This window comes from Symphodus melops (genome assembly GCF_947650265.1).
Source record: "Symphodus melops genome assembly, chromosome: 1".
Taxonomy (NCBI): domain Eukaryota; kingdom Metazoa; phylum Chordata; class Actinopteri; order Labriformes; family Labridae; genus Symphodus; species Symphodus melops.
In genome coordinates this window covers 42,334,880-42,351,414 of record NC_136691.1, presented here as the reverse complement: position 1 = coordinate 42,351,414, position 16,535 = coordinate 42,334,880, and the positions used below count along the sequence as shown (strand labels likewise).

General features: G+C 41.7%; 3 protein-coding genes across 4 annotated transcripts; 2 read left to right on the top strand and 1 right to left on the bottom strand.

Annotated features, from left to right (window-relative positions):
* Positions 1-183: 183 nt before the first annotated feature.
* srrd (SRR1 domain containing) lies at positions 184-1,870 on the bottom strand. Its single transcript, XM_079350643.1, has 6 exons — positions 1,717-1,870; positions 1,583-1,623; positions 1,311-1,498; positions 1,139-1,237; positions 619-770; positions 184-536 (listed from the first exon to the last, which is right to left on the bottom strand). The coding sequence occupies exons 1-6, from the start codon at positions 1,863-1,865 to the stop codon at positions 296-298; spliced, it is 870 nt and encodes a 289-aa protein (XP_079206769.1). The 5' UTR covers positions 1,866-1,870; the 3' UTR covers positions 184-295.
* A 342-nt stretch (positions 1,871-2,212) lies between these two features.
* tfip11 (tuftelin interacting protein 11) lies at positions 2,213-7,677 on the top strand. The gene is made up of 15 exons (XM_079348829.1): positions 2,213-2,318; positions 2,809-3,019; positions 3,264-3,435; positions 3,521-3,677; positions 3,787-3,914; positions 4,014-4,175; positions 4,366-4,557; positions 4,727-4,906; positions 5,018-5,152; positions 5,260-5,363; positions 5,451-5,619; positions 6,275-6,518; positions 6,631-6,773; positions 6,908-7,073; positions 7,177-7,677. The coding sequence occupies exons 2-15, from the start codon at positions 2,811-2,813 to the stop codon at positions 7,521-7,523; spliced, it is 2,508 nt and encodes an 835-aa protein (XP_079204955.1). The 5' UTR covers positions 2,213-2,318; positions 2,809-2,810; the 3' UTR covers positions 7,524-7,677.
* Positions 7,678-8,109: 432 nt separating this feature from the next.
* Positions 8,110-15,427, top strand: thoc5 (THO complex 5). Of its 2 annotated transcripts, none has more exons than XM_079349306.1 (20): positions 8,110-8,254; positions 8,479-8,579; positions 9,107-9,250; positions 10,239-10,352; positions 10,734-10,831; positions 11,094-11,240; positions 11,357-11,471; positions 11,673-11,805; positions 11,894-11,971; positions 12,090-12,133; positions 12,730-12,829; positions 13,582-13,690; positions 13,764-13,865; positions 13,951-14,047; positions 14,132-14,243; positions 14,341-14,444; positions 14,534-14,621; positions 14,713-14,828; positions 14,947-15,137; positions 15,238-15,427. In XM_079349306.1, the coding sequence occupies exons 2-20, from the start codon at positions 8,481-8,483 to the stop codon at positions 15,299-15,301; spliced, it is 2,055 nt and encodes a 684-aa protein (XP_079205432.1). In that variant the 5' UTR covers positions 8,110-8,254; positions 8,479-8,480; the 3' UTR covers positions 15,302-15,427. The 2 variants fall into 2 exon arrangements, with proteins under 2 accessions (XP_079205432.1, XP_079205431.1); XM_079349305.1 differs by having other exon boundaries at positions 8,111-8,254; positions 8,475-8,579.
* The last annotated feature ends 1,108 nt before the right edge of the window (positions 15,428-16,535 follow it).

Genomic DNA, 16,535 nt, shown 5'->3' with positions numbered 1-16,535 from the left:
GATTAACCTGTGACTACCCCACCGTGGTGCCATGTCATCTATTATTCGAATCACAGCAGAAGATGAGAAAGTAGGTCGTCTGTTATGATCTTTAGAAACAAGAGGGGGGCGGGGGGATTAACGTTCAATGCTAATATTTCCTCTCTGTGAGCCCTCGAGACAAACTATTACAACAGTTGAGGATTACAAGATGTATTCAGCAATTTGAAGCACAGCTTATTTATTTCAAAACTGCTTGTATCCATGACAACAATAAAAAAAAATACACAGTTCTGTCAATGTTATGTGTAACTATTCAGCTCGTTGTTTCCCGCCTAATGATCTCCAAATCAGTGCAGTGTTGGTACTGTGGTTCAGGTGGCTTCACCCAGGTGGATTGTGGGAGTCTGTTAAGCCCACAGTTTGGAAAGGTGATGACGGCTGTGTCATTAAAAATGTCAATCAGACGGGCTGGACAAGGCAGCTGTGTCTCCAAACACACAGGCACAGTCTGAGAAATGTAGCTGTAGTCACACGTGAACTCTCTCTCGATTGTCCTGTTGAGATGATGGACAAAAAGCGTCACCTCACCTCCAAACCTCTTAAACATTGTCACTCCTCTTCATGTCTTATACGCACCTCTCCTTCATGCCACTGAAGCTGTTTCCAATGATAATTAACTGAGGAAGACCTTGTGGGCTCCAGTTCTTCCACAAAAGATTGTTGTAAAGGGCTTTTCCACAATGCATCAGGTAGAAGAGTGTAGGCCTGGTGGCAAAATGCTTCCCCTCCTGCACATTACAGAGAGACAGGCAGGTAAAGTCAAAGCATGCCTGCTTTGACTTGTTTGTCAACAATTTTCTCAGTGTCTTTTTTTTTTGTATTTTCCAAGTTATTGATCTGAGATTCTGTCAAAAATTATAGAAATGTTTTTTTCCCTTTGGTAGAAAACTCTTAAGACCGACCAACAATAGTGAACAACTGATAAAAGACTCCACACTTGATAATGAACAACAATATGTCTATCTCTAGTACAAAACAACTGGTTTACAAAAGGAACTCATCTTTAAAATAACTTTCATAATCAAAGTTTACTTTATAAAAACGCCTTCACCTGGGATGGCAGGAAAATAAAATAAGTAGCCGACAACAAACTGACCTCATTTTCTGTGAGCACAGAAAGCCCCAGCTCTCTCAAAACATCCCTCTCACCAGAGGAGAAGACAGGATCATAGACAGAACAGTTTTTCAGTGGAATCTAAAATGGAGAAGGACAGACATTATTATTAGAGCAGCATCCCCTGGAGAACATTTAGTCGCAAATCCTTTACCTGTCCTGAATCTAGCAGCAGCAGCAACATTGCCAGCTGGTAGCGAGCAGACACACAAGAGGAAAAGGAACCAAGGCCATAACACACACACTGCAGCTGTTGATATGGTTCAACATCGATGCTGCTCTCAGTGTCCTTGTTCTCAGGAGGTTTTGAGAGGAATGCTGATCCTGTCAGTCGGAGCTGCTCTGAAAACCAAGAAGACAAGAGAATCGGTCAGATGAAACCTAAATTATTTCACAGACAAAATAAATATTTGATGTTTATCTCACCTTTCCACTCCTGATAAAATGTCTCACATCTCAGCTCGGACCTGTAAAGTTATGACAGAAAGAGTTATTACACACGTGATAACACCTGAAAAATAAATTATATGGTACGCAATGCTGCAAAATATACTTCTTACACTGTGTCTCGTATACGTTTGATGGTTTTCCCGATATCCAGCTGCTCCTGACAGCATGTTGAATCTGATGGCACGTGAAGTGATTTTGATCTCCGCGAAGCGCCTTTTCGTCGCCGGGCAACCTGCCACTCACCTGCGGAGTCTGACATTTATGCTGCCAGTAACTGGTCACCCATGTACACAAACTGTAGACATTTAAAATAAATGTTACGGTTTTTAAAACTTAGTTAATTTTCAAGTGCCGCTGCAGTTCAGCAGAACGAAACTACTCGGACAATTCTGACTGTAACACCAATGTTTTCTTCCGGTGTAATGCCTGAGCCCTTAATGTGCTTAAAAATATTTTTAAATAGTTTTTGTTCGACACACTCCAGATACAGTAGCTTAGACATGTGAAGACAATAATTCAAAAGATAAACATTGGTAGGGGAACAGTTTGTTACCACACTAGTGTTTTGGGGAATACAACCGGAAGTACTTCTTCTGTCGTTTGAAAAACGAAAACGTTTGCGAGCTAGCCTTTGCTGTGTTTTCTCTCTTTACAGGTAGAAGTAATTAAAGATTCTGATTCTGATACTCAGTGAAGTGGTAAAAGTGTTGAGGTGAGTTAAAAACCAACACGTTTTGTATCTATGCTCATACGCAAACAACAGAACTTTACATTAGCCTGTGATGTCTTCATGTGGAGTTTTCAAACAGAGGGAGATTTATCCGTCGAGTTGTTTACATGTGTTTATTGAGATGAAACAAAGTGTTAACCTGCTCCTTTATATTTGAGATCATTCTTTTAATACTTTGTGAGTTAACGTGTTTATCTGTGGCCTTCTTATTAACCGCTCAATACATTTACCATACGATTAAAGTTACGAAGCATGTTCGGTAGATAAAACTGGATGGACTTGGATGTCATGGTTAACAATGAAATGTGTACATCAACGAGCGTGTTAGATGTGCTCGCCAGTTTTCAGACACCGCTGGTGGTTTTTATTTACAAATATCTTGGTTGTTATGGATGTGACATTTGGTGTAGCAGCTCCCTTTGGGTTTTTAAACTACCTTGAATGTTGGTGTTGTGTTTATTGTGATATCCAGAGATGTCAATGTCCCATCTATATGGGCGGAGAGGAGAGGAGGAGGAGGACGGTGTGGAGATGGAGAACTTTGAGGTGACAGACTGGGACCTGGCCAATGAGTTCAACCCAGACCGCCGGAGACACAGACAGACAAAGGACCAGGCCACCTACGGAATCTGGGCTGACAAGGACTCAGATGAAGACGAGAGGCCAAGCTTTGGAGGAAAGAAGTAATGCATTGGCATATTCTTTTACTGCTAAAATATCTCTGTAATATCAACATTTTTTCCCAATCTTTTCCATCTTTTGCCTGATTTTAAAACGATCTCAGTTTCACGGATGTTGAACAGGAAGCAATCTTGGATTAAAAGAGAACAGAATGTATCTTTGTCACTCCAATAGTCGGCAGAAACACTAAATGTGGGTATAAAGTGGTTGTTAACGAAAACAACTGATTGTTGTATTTTTTTCTAGATCTAAAGACTACAGCGCTCCAGTGAACTTTGTGAGTGCTGGTCTGCGCAAGACTGCAGCTGAGGAGAAAGAGCAACAACAAAAAAGGGGAGGTGATTCTGATGAGTCTGGTGATGATGGTCCTTCAGCCCCTCCGCCTCCTCGTAGTACTGCACCAAAAAAACTCCAGATGGTACATATTGTGGTGCACTGTTTAAACCCATGGCAGTGAATTCTATAAACCTGTCCTGTCAAACACAAGTTTGTTTTTTTTGTAGGGTAATTTCAGAGGAAACCAGTCTCAGAGATTTGCAGGTGGCATACAGTCTGGTAAAGGTATTGGTAGCTGGGAGAAGCACACTAAAGGAATTGGACAAAAACTATTGCAGAAGATGGGTTACCAACCAGGGAAAGGTCTGGGGAAGAATGCTCAAGGTGGGTTTGCCTGATGGTGATGTTATTAATATTATTTTAATATCATGTTTTTACAACATTGTAGAACAGGTATATTTTATTCTTAAAATTGCACCTTCTTTTGCTGCAGGTATTATAAACCCCATTGAGGCAAAGCTTCGTAAAGGAAAGGGAGCGGTGGGAGCTTATGGGAATGAGCGAACCAAGCAGAGTCTTCAGGATTTCCCTGTTGTCGACTCGGAGGAAGAGGAGGAAAAGGTGTGTTGCCCCTTAATTTAAGTGAAATTTAAAACGATGCGCCAAAGTTTTTCTTTTTTTTTTTTTATAAATCTTTTCCAAATGTCTCTTCCTCTGTAGGAGTTTCAGAAGGAGCTGGGTCAGTGGCGCAAGGATCCAACAGGCCCTGGAGGAAAGAAGAAACCAAAGTACTCCTACAGGACTGTGGATGAGCTGAAGGCTAAAGGCAAGCTGGCGGCGCGCAGTGCAGCAGTATCTGCTGGAGAGTTGGCACAGGTTAAGGTATGTTTGAGAACATTCATCTTAACGTCTTTTGTCTCTGACCTCAGGGCGGCACTATGGCTTTAATGCTTACACTTTTTGTATTGAAATGTCCTGTTTGTATTAGGTTTGAGAGGCCTCGGTAAGTTTAAATGTCAGTTTCCACACAGTGCAGTCCTCATTCATGTTCCATGTTTTCTTCAAACCATAGGTAATTGATATGACTGGAAGAGAGCAAAAGGTGTATTACAGTTACAGCCAGATGACCAACAAGCACAGTGTTCCAGATGAAGGTCCACCAAGCCTGTCAACTCAGGACCAGAGGGGATCTGGTTTTGCTCTTCCTGAACTGGAGCATAACCTGCAGCTCCTGATAGACCTCACAGAACAGGACATATTACAGGTATGACATGACCACAAATATTTGTCTATAATTAACAATTGTTGTCTCTGGCTTTATCAAGATAATGCATGCTCCAGTAGAAAGTTTTCTATGAATCCTTGTGCTACTTCTTCAGTTACCACATACTGACTAGCTGTTGATTTTGCTGTCTCATCACCCGCTCTTCTAGTCTGCCAGACGTCTGCAGCATGAAAAAGATGTAGTTGTGTCTCTGAGCCATGAATCTCGAGCACTGCAGAGCAGACTGGACGCAGAGCAAGATGCCATCCAGAGAATGGAGGCTGTTCTGGCCCTGGTGGAGCGTTTTCCTTCTGAAGAGATGGCACCAGGGGAGGGACCCACAGTGCAGGTGCACATACAGTAAATCCACAAAGACTCACAGCTGCCGGCTGTTTAAGTATTTGTGCTGTTATCACTACCGTATAGCTAATTGTTCCATTTTCTTCTTTTCTACCTCAAGGAGTGTGCTCGGATCTTTAAGACTTTACAAACAGACTATTATGAAGAATACAAGACTATGGGATTGGCAGACTTGGCGGTAGCCGTCGTTCAGCCCCTACTCAAAGAGAAACTTCGCTCCTGGGACCCTCTGAAGGTACGCTCCTGCAAGGTTTTTGGAGGATAATTTGTTTAGTCTTTTTCTTTACTATTATTATTATTGCAGAACCATTTTCTGAGACCTTTTATTTTAAATCATTTCAGGATAGTTCTTATTGTCTGGAAGACATTGGTCAGTGGAGAGCAATACTTGAATCGAGAGACCTCCACTCCAGCACTCCGGATTCTAACATGGACCCTTACCACAGGTCATTTTTAACACACAAACATATCAAGCTATGCTCATTTATAAATGATAAGTGGAACACTTTGCTATTCTTATTTTGTTGATACAGACTGTTATGGGAAGTGTGGGTCCCAGTGATGCGGTCGTGTGTGTCAGGCTGGCAGCCGCGTGTCGTAGGGCCAATGGTTGACTGTGTCGAAATGTGGGCACCTCTTCTCCCGCTGTGGATCCTGGATCACATGTTGGAGCAGCTGATTTTACCGCGGCTTCAGAGAGAGGTGAGATGAGCTTACACAATGTGACCATAAGACAGTGTTGTTGTCGAGTCACCAAACCTCCAGATTGAGTCAAGTCTCGAGTTCCCAGTTCTTAAGTAGGAATCAAGTCTATGTCACCCCCAAAAAAACCCAGTAAAGTCTGAGCTGCTTTAACTTAAGCTCATTAATTTATTGATGTTAAATGCTTCTAGGCTAAATTGTGACACTGGCTTAATGTTCACACTTTATGTTGGTCTTAGATGAGGTGATGTTGTTTTAAAAAAAAAAACAAGTGCTCATTCAATTATTGTAAGTTATGTTGAAGGTGATTTTTATTTTGATTAATGATGTGGTATTAATTAATGACTGAATTAAAGATTAGAGAAGCTCTTTACAAAAGCTGTAAATACATAACATAAGAATCAGAGCGGCTCTGTTGTCGTGTCTTAAAATTGTCATTATTAGTGAAGTAACAGTGCTGTGCCACATCCCTTTTTCCGAGTCATCAGAGCACAAGCCTGTGTCAAGTCACAAGTTCTTTAAATCAGGGCTGAAGTCTGTGTTCTGAACTTGAGTGCTACAACACTGCCTTAGTCTTACTTTGACAAATCACCTTGTTTTTTACACTTTCCCTTGATTGACTTTCCACACTGCTGACTGTTTTCTTATTGTGTAGGTGGATAACTGGAACCCTTTAACTGACACAGTGCCCATCCACTCCTGGATCCACCCATGGCTGCCTCTGCTCCACTCTCGTCTGGAGCCTCTTTACCCACCAATCAGAAGTAAGCTGTCCAATGCCCTGCAGAGGTGGCATCCCAGTGATGCTTCAGCCCGACTCATCCTGCAGCCGTGGAAAGATGTTTTCACACCTGGTGCATGGGAGGCCTTCATGGTGAAAAACATCATCCCAAAACTGGGTGAGTCTTTAGACGTCAGCCGTAACAATGTATGTTAATTACCCTGCAGTATTATCCTTCTCCGTTTTTACTTTTTACTCTGCCTTCTGTTCTCTTCCATTTCACTCTTCAGCTCTGTGTCTGGAAGAGCTGGTTATTAATCCACATCAGCAGCAGATGGAGCCGTTTAACTGGGTGATGGATTGGGAGGGTATGCTGTCCCCCTCCAGCCTCGTGTCCCTGCTGGATAAAAACTTCTTCACAAAGTGGCTGCAGGTCTGTGAATAAACCAACATGGTAAACTGTAGATAAACAAAATGTAGTAATTGAGATTGTCTAAGCAAGGTTTGTTTTGTACTCTTTTAATTAAAGTGATTAATTAATTTCACTGTCTTTTTTGTTGAATATAGGTCCTGTGTTCATGGTTGAGCAACAGTCCTAACTATGAAGAAATCACTAAATGGTATTTGGGTTGGAAAAACACGTTAAGTGACGCCTTGTTGGCACAGCCGCTCATTAAAGATAAATTCAATGAAGCTTTGGACATCATGAACCGTGCAGTATCTTCAGGCATGGGTTGGTATCACAGCAGAAGAAAACAAAATGATGAACTCTACAGAAAAGCATTCTTTTTCTTTTCTCTGCTGTTCCAAAGTATTAATTCTTGACATTTTCACAGGTGGATACATGCAACCAGGTGCAAGAGAGAATATTGCATATCTTACCCAGACAGAAAGACGCAAGGATTTCCAGTATGAAGCCATGCAGGAGCGCAGAGATGCAGAGAGTGTGGCCCACAGAGGTGTCAGTGCTGGTGTGCCGACAAACTTTAAAGATCTCATCCAGACCAAGGCAGAGGAGAACAACATCGTCTTCATGCCTTTAGTGGCCAAACGGCACGAGGGCAAGCAGCTGTACACATTTGGCCGTATTGTCATCTACATAGACAGAGGGGTTGTGTTTGTGCAAGGAGAGAAGACTTGGGTGCCCACTTCTTTGCAGAGTCTGATAGATATGGCCAAGTGAGCTTGGACTGACTGCTTGATTAGTCTGTCATGTGTAATAGATAATGTTTGCTTTTTATGAAACTTCAGTTTGCTGACCCTTGTCATGTGTCTTTGTACATTTTTCATCTTTCAATTGTCAACACTCAAACTGTGAATAAATCGTTTTGGAACTATGTGGTCTGCTATGTTGCTTTATTATTCCGATTTAACATGCAAAGATTTAACTTAAGAAATGCACCTAGATTTTCTTGTGGTGCCTAACCCTACCCAGGGGAAGACTTTATTTACATGGTACATTTTAAATAGTCAACAATTTCTTAAATGATAGTATAAACATCTTATATCTTTTGTATGTACATTAAAAAAATTATATATTTTTGGTATTTATCTGGAACATGACATTGCATGGCCTCTCTTCGTCATGGTATAGGAATTTTGTGTCCCGTAACTTATTTTATTATTTAGTTAGATTGTAATAGATACTATTGTGCTAATAGAAATGAGCAGAAGAAGTACTTTTATTTCATTTTTAACATGTATTGTGATCATAACTTACCATGTATACATAAAGTTATTTACATTTATCTTCCTGTAGGTGGCAGTGCTTCTTCCTTTAGTCTATCCGGTCTGAGGTTTGGCACTTCACGGCTTCCGTTACTAGTTGGAGCTTTGCGGTGAAACAAAAAGTGTCCTGTACATGTGCATTTGCGCACAAAATTATCACTTCATTCGTGTTTTGGTATCACAGAGGTATGTGAATATTGATCTATATACAAGCTAATTTTCTATATATTGATTTGATTGATTTTTTTTCATATTTAAAACCTTTATAACCGAAAGGCTTACGCTTGTTAGCCGTTTAGCTGATCACATAGCTACACTGCTCGTGTATGAAACACTGTGAATCTGTACGTATGTAACTTCATGTTTTCTCGTTTTCTTAACTTCATACTTTCCTGTGTTTACTCAGCCAGTCATGTCGTCGGACGCCTTAAAGAAGAGAAAGTCAAAGGTTGTCCGCAGTGAAGGAGGAACTCCAGAGATGAAGCGAGGTCGAGGAGACGTAGAGCAGCACGTAAGAAAGAAAGTTTACACAAAGAGGAGGAGGAGATGGGGTTAAAGTCCAGGCACCTGGAGCTGATTTACATATCACTTTAAAGTGACCAAGTTATTAATATATTGGTATAAATAAAACGGCAAAGGAGAGCTAGCCTGGCGTGTTTTTTTTATTTACTTAATTGTTTATTACAGTTATTAACCATGTTGTTCTTTTTTTGTTATTTTTTCTTTAGTTTAAAAATGTAGCACTTTAAAGCACAGGGATATAGATAAACAATAAGTTTTAGAAGTTATTGTTTCCCCTTATATTAAATTAGGACTAACGCTATTAAAAGAATTGGATAAATGTAGTTCAGTGATTGGGAATGAAGGCATTTGAATTTCCCTCGGGATCAATAAAGTATCTATCTATCTATCATTTACTTTTCAAACCATCGAAGCAATACTGTAAAAGCTGCCTTTATAATATTCTTTCTGGAGGTGACAATGGTTTGTTATATACTGTACATATTGATTCAGTTTTTGTATTTGTTTTCCACTCAGGATGCTCGTGTGTACAGCGAGGAGGTTGAGCTGGACGCCAGGGACCCTGGGCAGGATTACCTCCAGTACAAAGAGTCATGTGAGAGTTTGGCCACACTTATGAGTGAGATCCAGACTCTTAAAGCCAACGGCGCCAAGGATGGGGTAAGAAGCATACTTTAAGATACACATCTACACAACTGAAAACCAGTACTTTTGTTGGCTGGTACAACATTGGCCTGTACCGCAAGTACAGTTAAGCCCTGTCCCTCATATTTCATGCAGGGCTTTCCATCAATGCTAGCTTGCTAGCAGGGGTTTTTCCTACAAAGAGAATTTTGTAAAGGGATTTTACCCAGCGCTAAAACACACAAAAATAAAAAAAAATCAAATTACAATACAAATCCTCTCTGCATGTATGTTTTGAATATCTCTACCTCAAACGACTGTTAAACAAGCAGAACATAAACTTGAATACAACATCAGCTCGTGCTTGATTGTTTGTTTTGACTCGATCTGGAGGCTCCGAGTTTTTGATTTAAAAATCAGAGTTTTTAATTCAATTAATAAATTGACAAAACAATAGAAACATAAATCTTGAATGAAAAGGAGAAGAAAGAAGAGGAAACATATATAAGCAGCCACTCTTTCATGAGACATAAATTAACTTCATTTGATGTGCATCATTTAATTACGAACCAGAACTTTCTGTTGAAACAAAGTCTAGACAACAATGACCCCAAAACCGAGGGGATCACACGTCCTTAATGAACTGTAAATGCAAAAGTCATGGTGCTAGTGCCTCGTTATAAAGTGTAGCTTCTGATGTTTCTGTTATGTTTTTACTGCAGCCGTGGTGGTCAGGATCCGAGACACATCATGCGTATAATTATTGATAGCCTAAGCAGGGATTAATATACCAACCTAATATTAACATAAAAGCTCAAAGATACCTCGTCGAGTCGCCTCAAGGCTTTTTAGAAATAGAAGCACTCAATTGATTCAAGGAATCATTGCAGCCCTAATCCTATCTTTAATGATGTATACGCTTTAACTGTGTTGTGTTGATAAATTCAATGAACTGCATATTTCCCAAAGTTTTTCTGTGTCTTTGTCTTCATGATGAAGTCTGACCTCTTCTGTCCGTTCTCAGTGTGCCGAGGTGGAGCAGAAACGCATGCAGAGTTGTATCCACTTCATGAACCTGAAGAAACTCAACCGTTTGGCTCACATGAGACTCAAAAAAGGCAGAGACCAGACACACGAGGTAAGTCCAACACGACTCAAATACAGCGTGTTGTAAAAAAATAATGATATACATAGAAATAACAACTCCAGTTAAGGCCAGTCTTCCATTTATTGGCTGGAAAAAAGTGCCACTGCAGCTCTTTTTTTGCTGATTGGAAAAGGCAAGCTGAGCTCCAAGCACCTTGTTTCTACTTTTAACACCTCACTGCTAAAGCTGCTTCTGTCAGCAAAGAAAAGGTGCACACCCCTGGCTTTGTTTTTGTTTGGAATATATGGATCCTGCCACAAATCCTCCTCATTGAACTGCATTTGTTACTGCATCCTGGTTGTAATTTCTTTAGGAATATTTTGTGGGATTGCGTTTGCAAACCGGCCTAAAGTCTTCCCTTTTTCTCTTCAGGCAAAGCAGAGAGTGGACGTGCTGCACCTTCAGTTACAAAACCTGCTGTATGAAGTCATGCATCTTCAGAAGGAGATCAGCAAGTGTCTGGAGTTCAAGTTCGTACAATATATTTTATTTAGTTGGAAAATAATCTCACAACCCATTCTAATTGGTTGTCTTTCACATGTTGATGGTTCATTAAAAAAAAAACATCAACACCATGACTTGTCCCTTTTTTCTTACAGGCAGTTTCATGGACGTTAATTTTATTATGTGAAATGACCTAACCATCCAAGTTCTGAAAGTGTTTCGTTAGGTTTACCAATAAGTCAAGTCCATCTCCAAATGCTAAATGAACCGGATTGTTTCCTGTCGCAGGTCCAAGCACGAGGAGATAGACTTGGTGTCTGAGGAAGAGTTTTACCAGGAGGCTCCACAGGAGATCTCCAAGCCTCAGGTCACAAAAACAGATCCGCATCAACTCACGCTGGCTCGACTGGACTGGGAGCTCGAACAGAGGAAGAGGTAGCAGACTGGCACACACCGCGGTCTCATTAATAACGCATACAATATCACACATATTTATTTTTTTGGGGGGGGGGAGCAGATTGCACGTGTTGAACGTTTGTGTTTTGAATAAGGTTGGCTGTGCAATACAAGGAGTCACAGTCGACAAAGGAGAAGATCCAGAAGAGCATCGAGGTGAAAAAGGAACATCTGACAAGCCTGCAGCCTGGACTCAATGCCATCATGCAGGTATGATGACTGTTTGGGTGCCGTATTGTGAAGGTTGTGAGTCTCAGAAGCTACATTAGATATTTAAGACATTACATTTTTTCCTGTTGAATTAAGAGAAAAGTGTTCTGCAGAGCCCAAAATTTTTTTGGGGATTTCGTTGAGCTAAAGGTCTTAACGGCTGTGATTGCACCTGTATTGGTGCTTCGTCTTCTCTCACAGGCCTCTCTGCCGGTGCAGAAGTATCTGTCCATGCCTTTCGAGCAGACTCAGAAACAAACAGAGGTCGCTCGCCACCTGCCTCCACCTCTCTACGTTCTATTTGTTCAAGCTAATGCCTATGGTCAGGCCTGTGGTAAGTGAAGAACTTACTTTTTGTTTCATAATGAAACATTTTCTGAGTAGGATGCCAGCTGTAATTGTTTTTGTCTCCCTTTTTATAGACAAGAACCTGAGCGTCTCAATCATCGGCGATGTGGATGAGGCCAAGGCCCTGTCCAAACCTCCAGATGATTCCCAGGGTACACGTTTGTTATTCTGCCCTTATTTGTTTTATTTATTCTTTCAAGATGTCTTACTTTTGAGAAATTCGTCCTCGACAACCAAAATAATCTGTTAAATGATTCTGTTTTTGTCTAGATGATGAGAGTGACTCTGATGCAGAGGAGGAGCAAGAGAAAACAGTGAGTCTCAGGCTATGCTTTACTTCTCTCACTCACACACACACTCTCAGGTCATAGAGTTCAGCGATTTCTTGACATACCGGGCTGTGCAGCGGAAACACAAACTGAATCCCAGGAGCCTTAGCTGTCAAACTTTGTGGTGTGATGGGTTGGAGAGCAGTTATTGATCCCTTTCTGCATCTGAGGGCGAATGCCAATTTTTCCTGGAGTGTCTGGGTGACTGTAACCTGAGCGCTTGTCCTGCATGCTCGCTCAGCAGCACCAACTCAGTGCTTGTTATTTTTGTCAGATTTTATGTTATGTCTTCTCAATACTTGGGAATATATGTTTTGTGTTGTGAACTTTGAACGTCTGTATGTAACAGTACATCGTAAAACACGACTTTTCTTTCTAATTCTAGTCTCCTCCTTTCAACTGTTCCAGCATCAGGCTAAAAAGCCAGAGATGTTAATTGACTATTGTATTACTCTTGTGAACAACTGGAACATGATGATGAATAGTATTTTTTATTTATGTACTTGATATGCCACAATGTCAAACATGCATTTTGTTTTGCTTCCCCTTTTTTTTTCTTTTTTTTTTCGCCTGTGTGACAGAAGAGGAGAAGGCCGACTACAGGAGGCCAGCTGGACGACAAAAGACGAGAGATGCTGAAGAGGCACCCTCTGTCCCTCTGCTTAGACCTCAAGTGTAAAGGTAACAGTGTTTACATTCTTAGCGAGTAAAAGGTTTTTACGTCTGCACATAACAGCCCTTTATTCTGTGCACCCAGACACACGCCTTCTCTTGAAAGCGGGTATTTTACAGTCAGCTGGGGTAATTTAACTTTAGCTGCCCTGAATATGATGCTAACTGTACACCGCCGACACACGTAGAACATCCAAAAAAAAAAGAAAAAGACGAGTGACCGACTCTGCTTGGATGTCATGACACCACTTGACCCTCCTATTCCCTCTGCTGGCAGCAAAAGGAATAGTGACAGACAAAAGGGAGATCTGCATTGCAGGCTTAACTCTTCCTAAGGGGGGAGGGGGGGGGGGGGCTGTTTGCAGCACTGTAGGTCTGCAGCACTGTAGGTCTGCAGCAGCTACCACATGCTGTAAGCACATTTCCTCATCTGTAACTTGTGCTTTTATTTCCTCCCCCTCTTCCCTGTTATCTTCACTGCTATAGTGTCCAGTTAATGGCAGTGAAAGCAAAAACTGAGCAGTGTCTGTACCTGTGAGTGACAGAGTGTCTCTGTGTTCACTGAGCCTGCTGACAGTGAAGCTTGAAAGACAACCATCAGCATAGTCCATGTATCCCCTGGGTGCTGCTCGCTCCCATCGTGACCACACCTCGTTATTGCTCTCTGAGTAAAGTAAACCCTGGAGGGGCCGCTTAATGTGAGACTCAATTAAGAGATGTAGAAGGGGTTCTGACTTGTGGTATCCATCATGTCTCCACAGAAGGCAGCATCCTCCATCTCTACTTCTTCTACCTCATGAACCTGAACATCATGACTGTCAAGACCAAGGTCTCCACCTCCTCAGACCTAAACACAGCCATCAGTGCAGGGTGTGTATGGAGCTGAACACCAGCCTTCCTCTTTGTGTCTGACAGAAGAGTCTAATTATGGCTTCTTTTGCAGGGATCTGCTGAAAGCTGACACTCTGCTCAGCTGCCTCTACACCGGCGACCTTGGACGAGAGACTCCCAACCCAGCTAATCGCTACCAGTTTGATAAAGTCGGGTGAGTGTTTTAATAAAGGAAGATGCTGTGTCTCCTGTCACGTTTAATACGATTCAAGCTGAATTAATTTCTAATTTCCCTTCAGGATCGTTTGCTTTGCTGATTATCTGGAGGAGCTCGGTCACCCCTACAAGTGGGTGCAGAGTCTGGGAGGACTCAATTTTCCCAATGAAACTTCAGAGGTGTGTGTAAAGTTAAAATCCCAGTTGAGCTGAATCCCGTGTGTTATAGCTCCATCATGTGTGTTTATGTTTTTGATTATGCAGGGCGTGTGTGCTGGCAGTTCACTGAGTGCCAGTCAAATGGAGAGCACCATGAAGCTGCTGAGGGGACGAGTGCAGTCCCGATTGGCCTTGCAAAAACAGTTTGCCTCTTTAGGTATAGGATATTTTTTTAACAGCCACACATTCAGTACTCCTTTGTAAAACATAATCATGTCTTACATTTTTGTTTTTTAATGTGCTTATGTCCTCAGAGCACAGCATCATCCCGGTGTCCAGTGAGTGTCAGCACCTCTTCCCTGCCAAGATCGTCTCCCATTTAGCTCAGTGGAACACCATCACCTATGAGGATTACATGGTAAACACATGAACTTCACTAGAATCATCTGTTCCAAAATACACCTCTTACAGCACATATGGCATAATGCAATTTGTCTGTATCTATAGACTCTGCCGTATACACGTCATGTCACTGATGCTGGGCTCGCAAAGGACACCGACCTCTACTTCATGAGTGTGTTAGAGAGGGGCACAGGTAAGTAGTAGCTAGCACTGATTAGTGAGTTGGAAAGTTGTTGACTAATTTCTCTCGTGAAAACCAACTCCTTGATCTTCTTCTTCCTCAGCTCGTCTCCAGGCCGCTGTGGTGCTGAGTCCCCGGTACCCAGAAATCTCCCCCCTCTTCTCCCTGTCTCTCAGCTGGAAGGGAGAGCGCAGTGGAAGCACCGATGACAACCTTCGAGTAAGAAGCACCCCCCCCCCAAAAAATCAATCACTTACAGTAACTCCTAAATGGGAGAAGTTGCCCAATCGCAGGGTATTTCCTCACATCTAAGTTAATCATCTGCTCCTTTTTTTAGGCCATGGAGAGCGAGGTCAATGTGTTCAAAAATGAACTGCAGGGTCCACGGCCAGGACACCAGCTCCTGACCAATCAGATCTCCCGCCTGTGTGTCTGCCTGGATGTGTATTTAGAGACTGAAGGACAAGATGTTGGCGTGGAGGGGCCACGAGAGTTTCCCAGAGAGAAAATGTGCCTACGTACTGTCAGGTACACAAGTCATTAGAATCACTTATTATCTACAAATAAGACACTGATTAACTGTTGGTACAAATTGACTGTTTCTCTGACGTCTCACTTTCTTTCTCAGGGGCCCAAATCGACTGAAGCCGTTCAAGTACAACCACCCTCAGGGCTTCTTCAGCCACCGTTAATCCTCTGTCCATGTGTCTGTAATTTACAACTCAGTCTCCCTCAAACTTACCTTTGTGACTCTTTTCTTCCAAAGTGTCTTTTTTTTAGGTCTTCACAAATTGAAAATAAAGTGTTATTTTCTTGAATGAGTGTGTATCTGGTCTATTTGAAACTGTCATCCATGATTAGTTTTCCCGCCCATCTCCTCTGTCTCCCTCACCTCTCTCTCTCTCTCTCTCTCTCTCTCTCTCTCTCTCTCTCTCTCTCTCTCTCTCTCTCTCTCTCTCTCTCTCTCTCTCTCTCTCTCTCTCTCTCTCTCTCTCTCTCTCTCTCTCTCCCTCCCTCTCGCTCTGCTGCTCTATTTATAGGTGCAGTCTGCTCTCCCTGATTATGATGCCACCGTGGTTCAGTGCAACATTGAGCTGAGTCATTTCGCCAGACAATTTTGTTGAAGAATATAATATCTGGGTTAGCCATTGACCTTTCTTTTTTTCATCTTTGGTGCAGAGATGAGAGAATAACTGTTTATTTCCCCTGGGATAATGGTGTCATTTACTTCTAAGGTTACTTTTAAGTAATGATCAGCTTACAGCCATAAAAAAAGTTTTTCTTGCATATTGGAGTCCAAATCTAACAGAATGCAAGCTGATCCTGATTCTTGTTAAGAGTTAACGGATAATTAGAATATAGTGCGTGTGTTTCAAGGAGCAAGACGTAAATAAATGAGACTTTTACAATTACGTTCATAAAGGACAAAAATGTTGAGCCCAAAAAACTGGTGAGTAAAAGTTGTTGGTAAATCAAAGAACAAACTGGCAAGAGCAAAACAACCTCCAACCACTGACCTATGCAGTGGCCACTGATCCTTTTAAAGGAAGCCATCCATCAGATTGGATGTGATTGCATTTGAAGGCAGAACTGATGATGGAAGAGAAAGCCTCCCAATGTCAGCCAAAGTAGTCCAATGTCAGTAATAATAAAACTGTTTTATTTAATCAATTGAAGTCTTTGCTCTTTTGTTTTACAGACGATGTAAAAATAAAAAACATTTCACATGAGATGCTGCACTCATTAAAGACAATTAATACAGCAGCACCTCCTCTGTAGAAGTCTATGAATAGCCCAAATGCTGCTGTGAGTCATTGCATTGTTTCAGAATTAAAGTCTTCAGTCTACAAAGGATCAGCCCAATGCATCATTGGTCATAAAGGTAATTATTATTCCTTTTAAGAAATGGGAAGATTAGGAGGTATC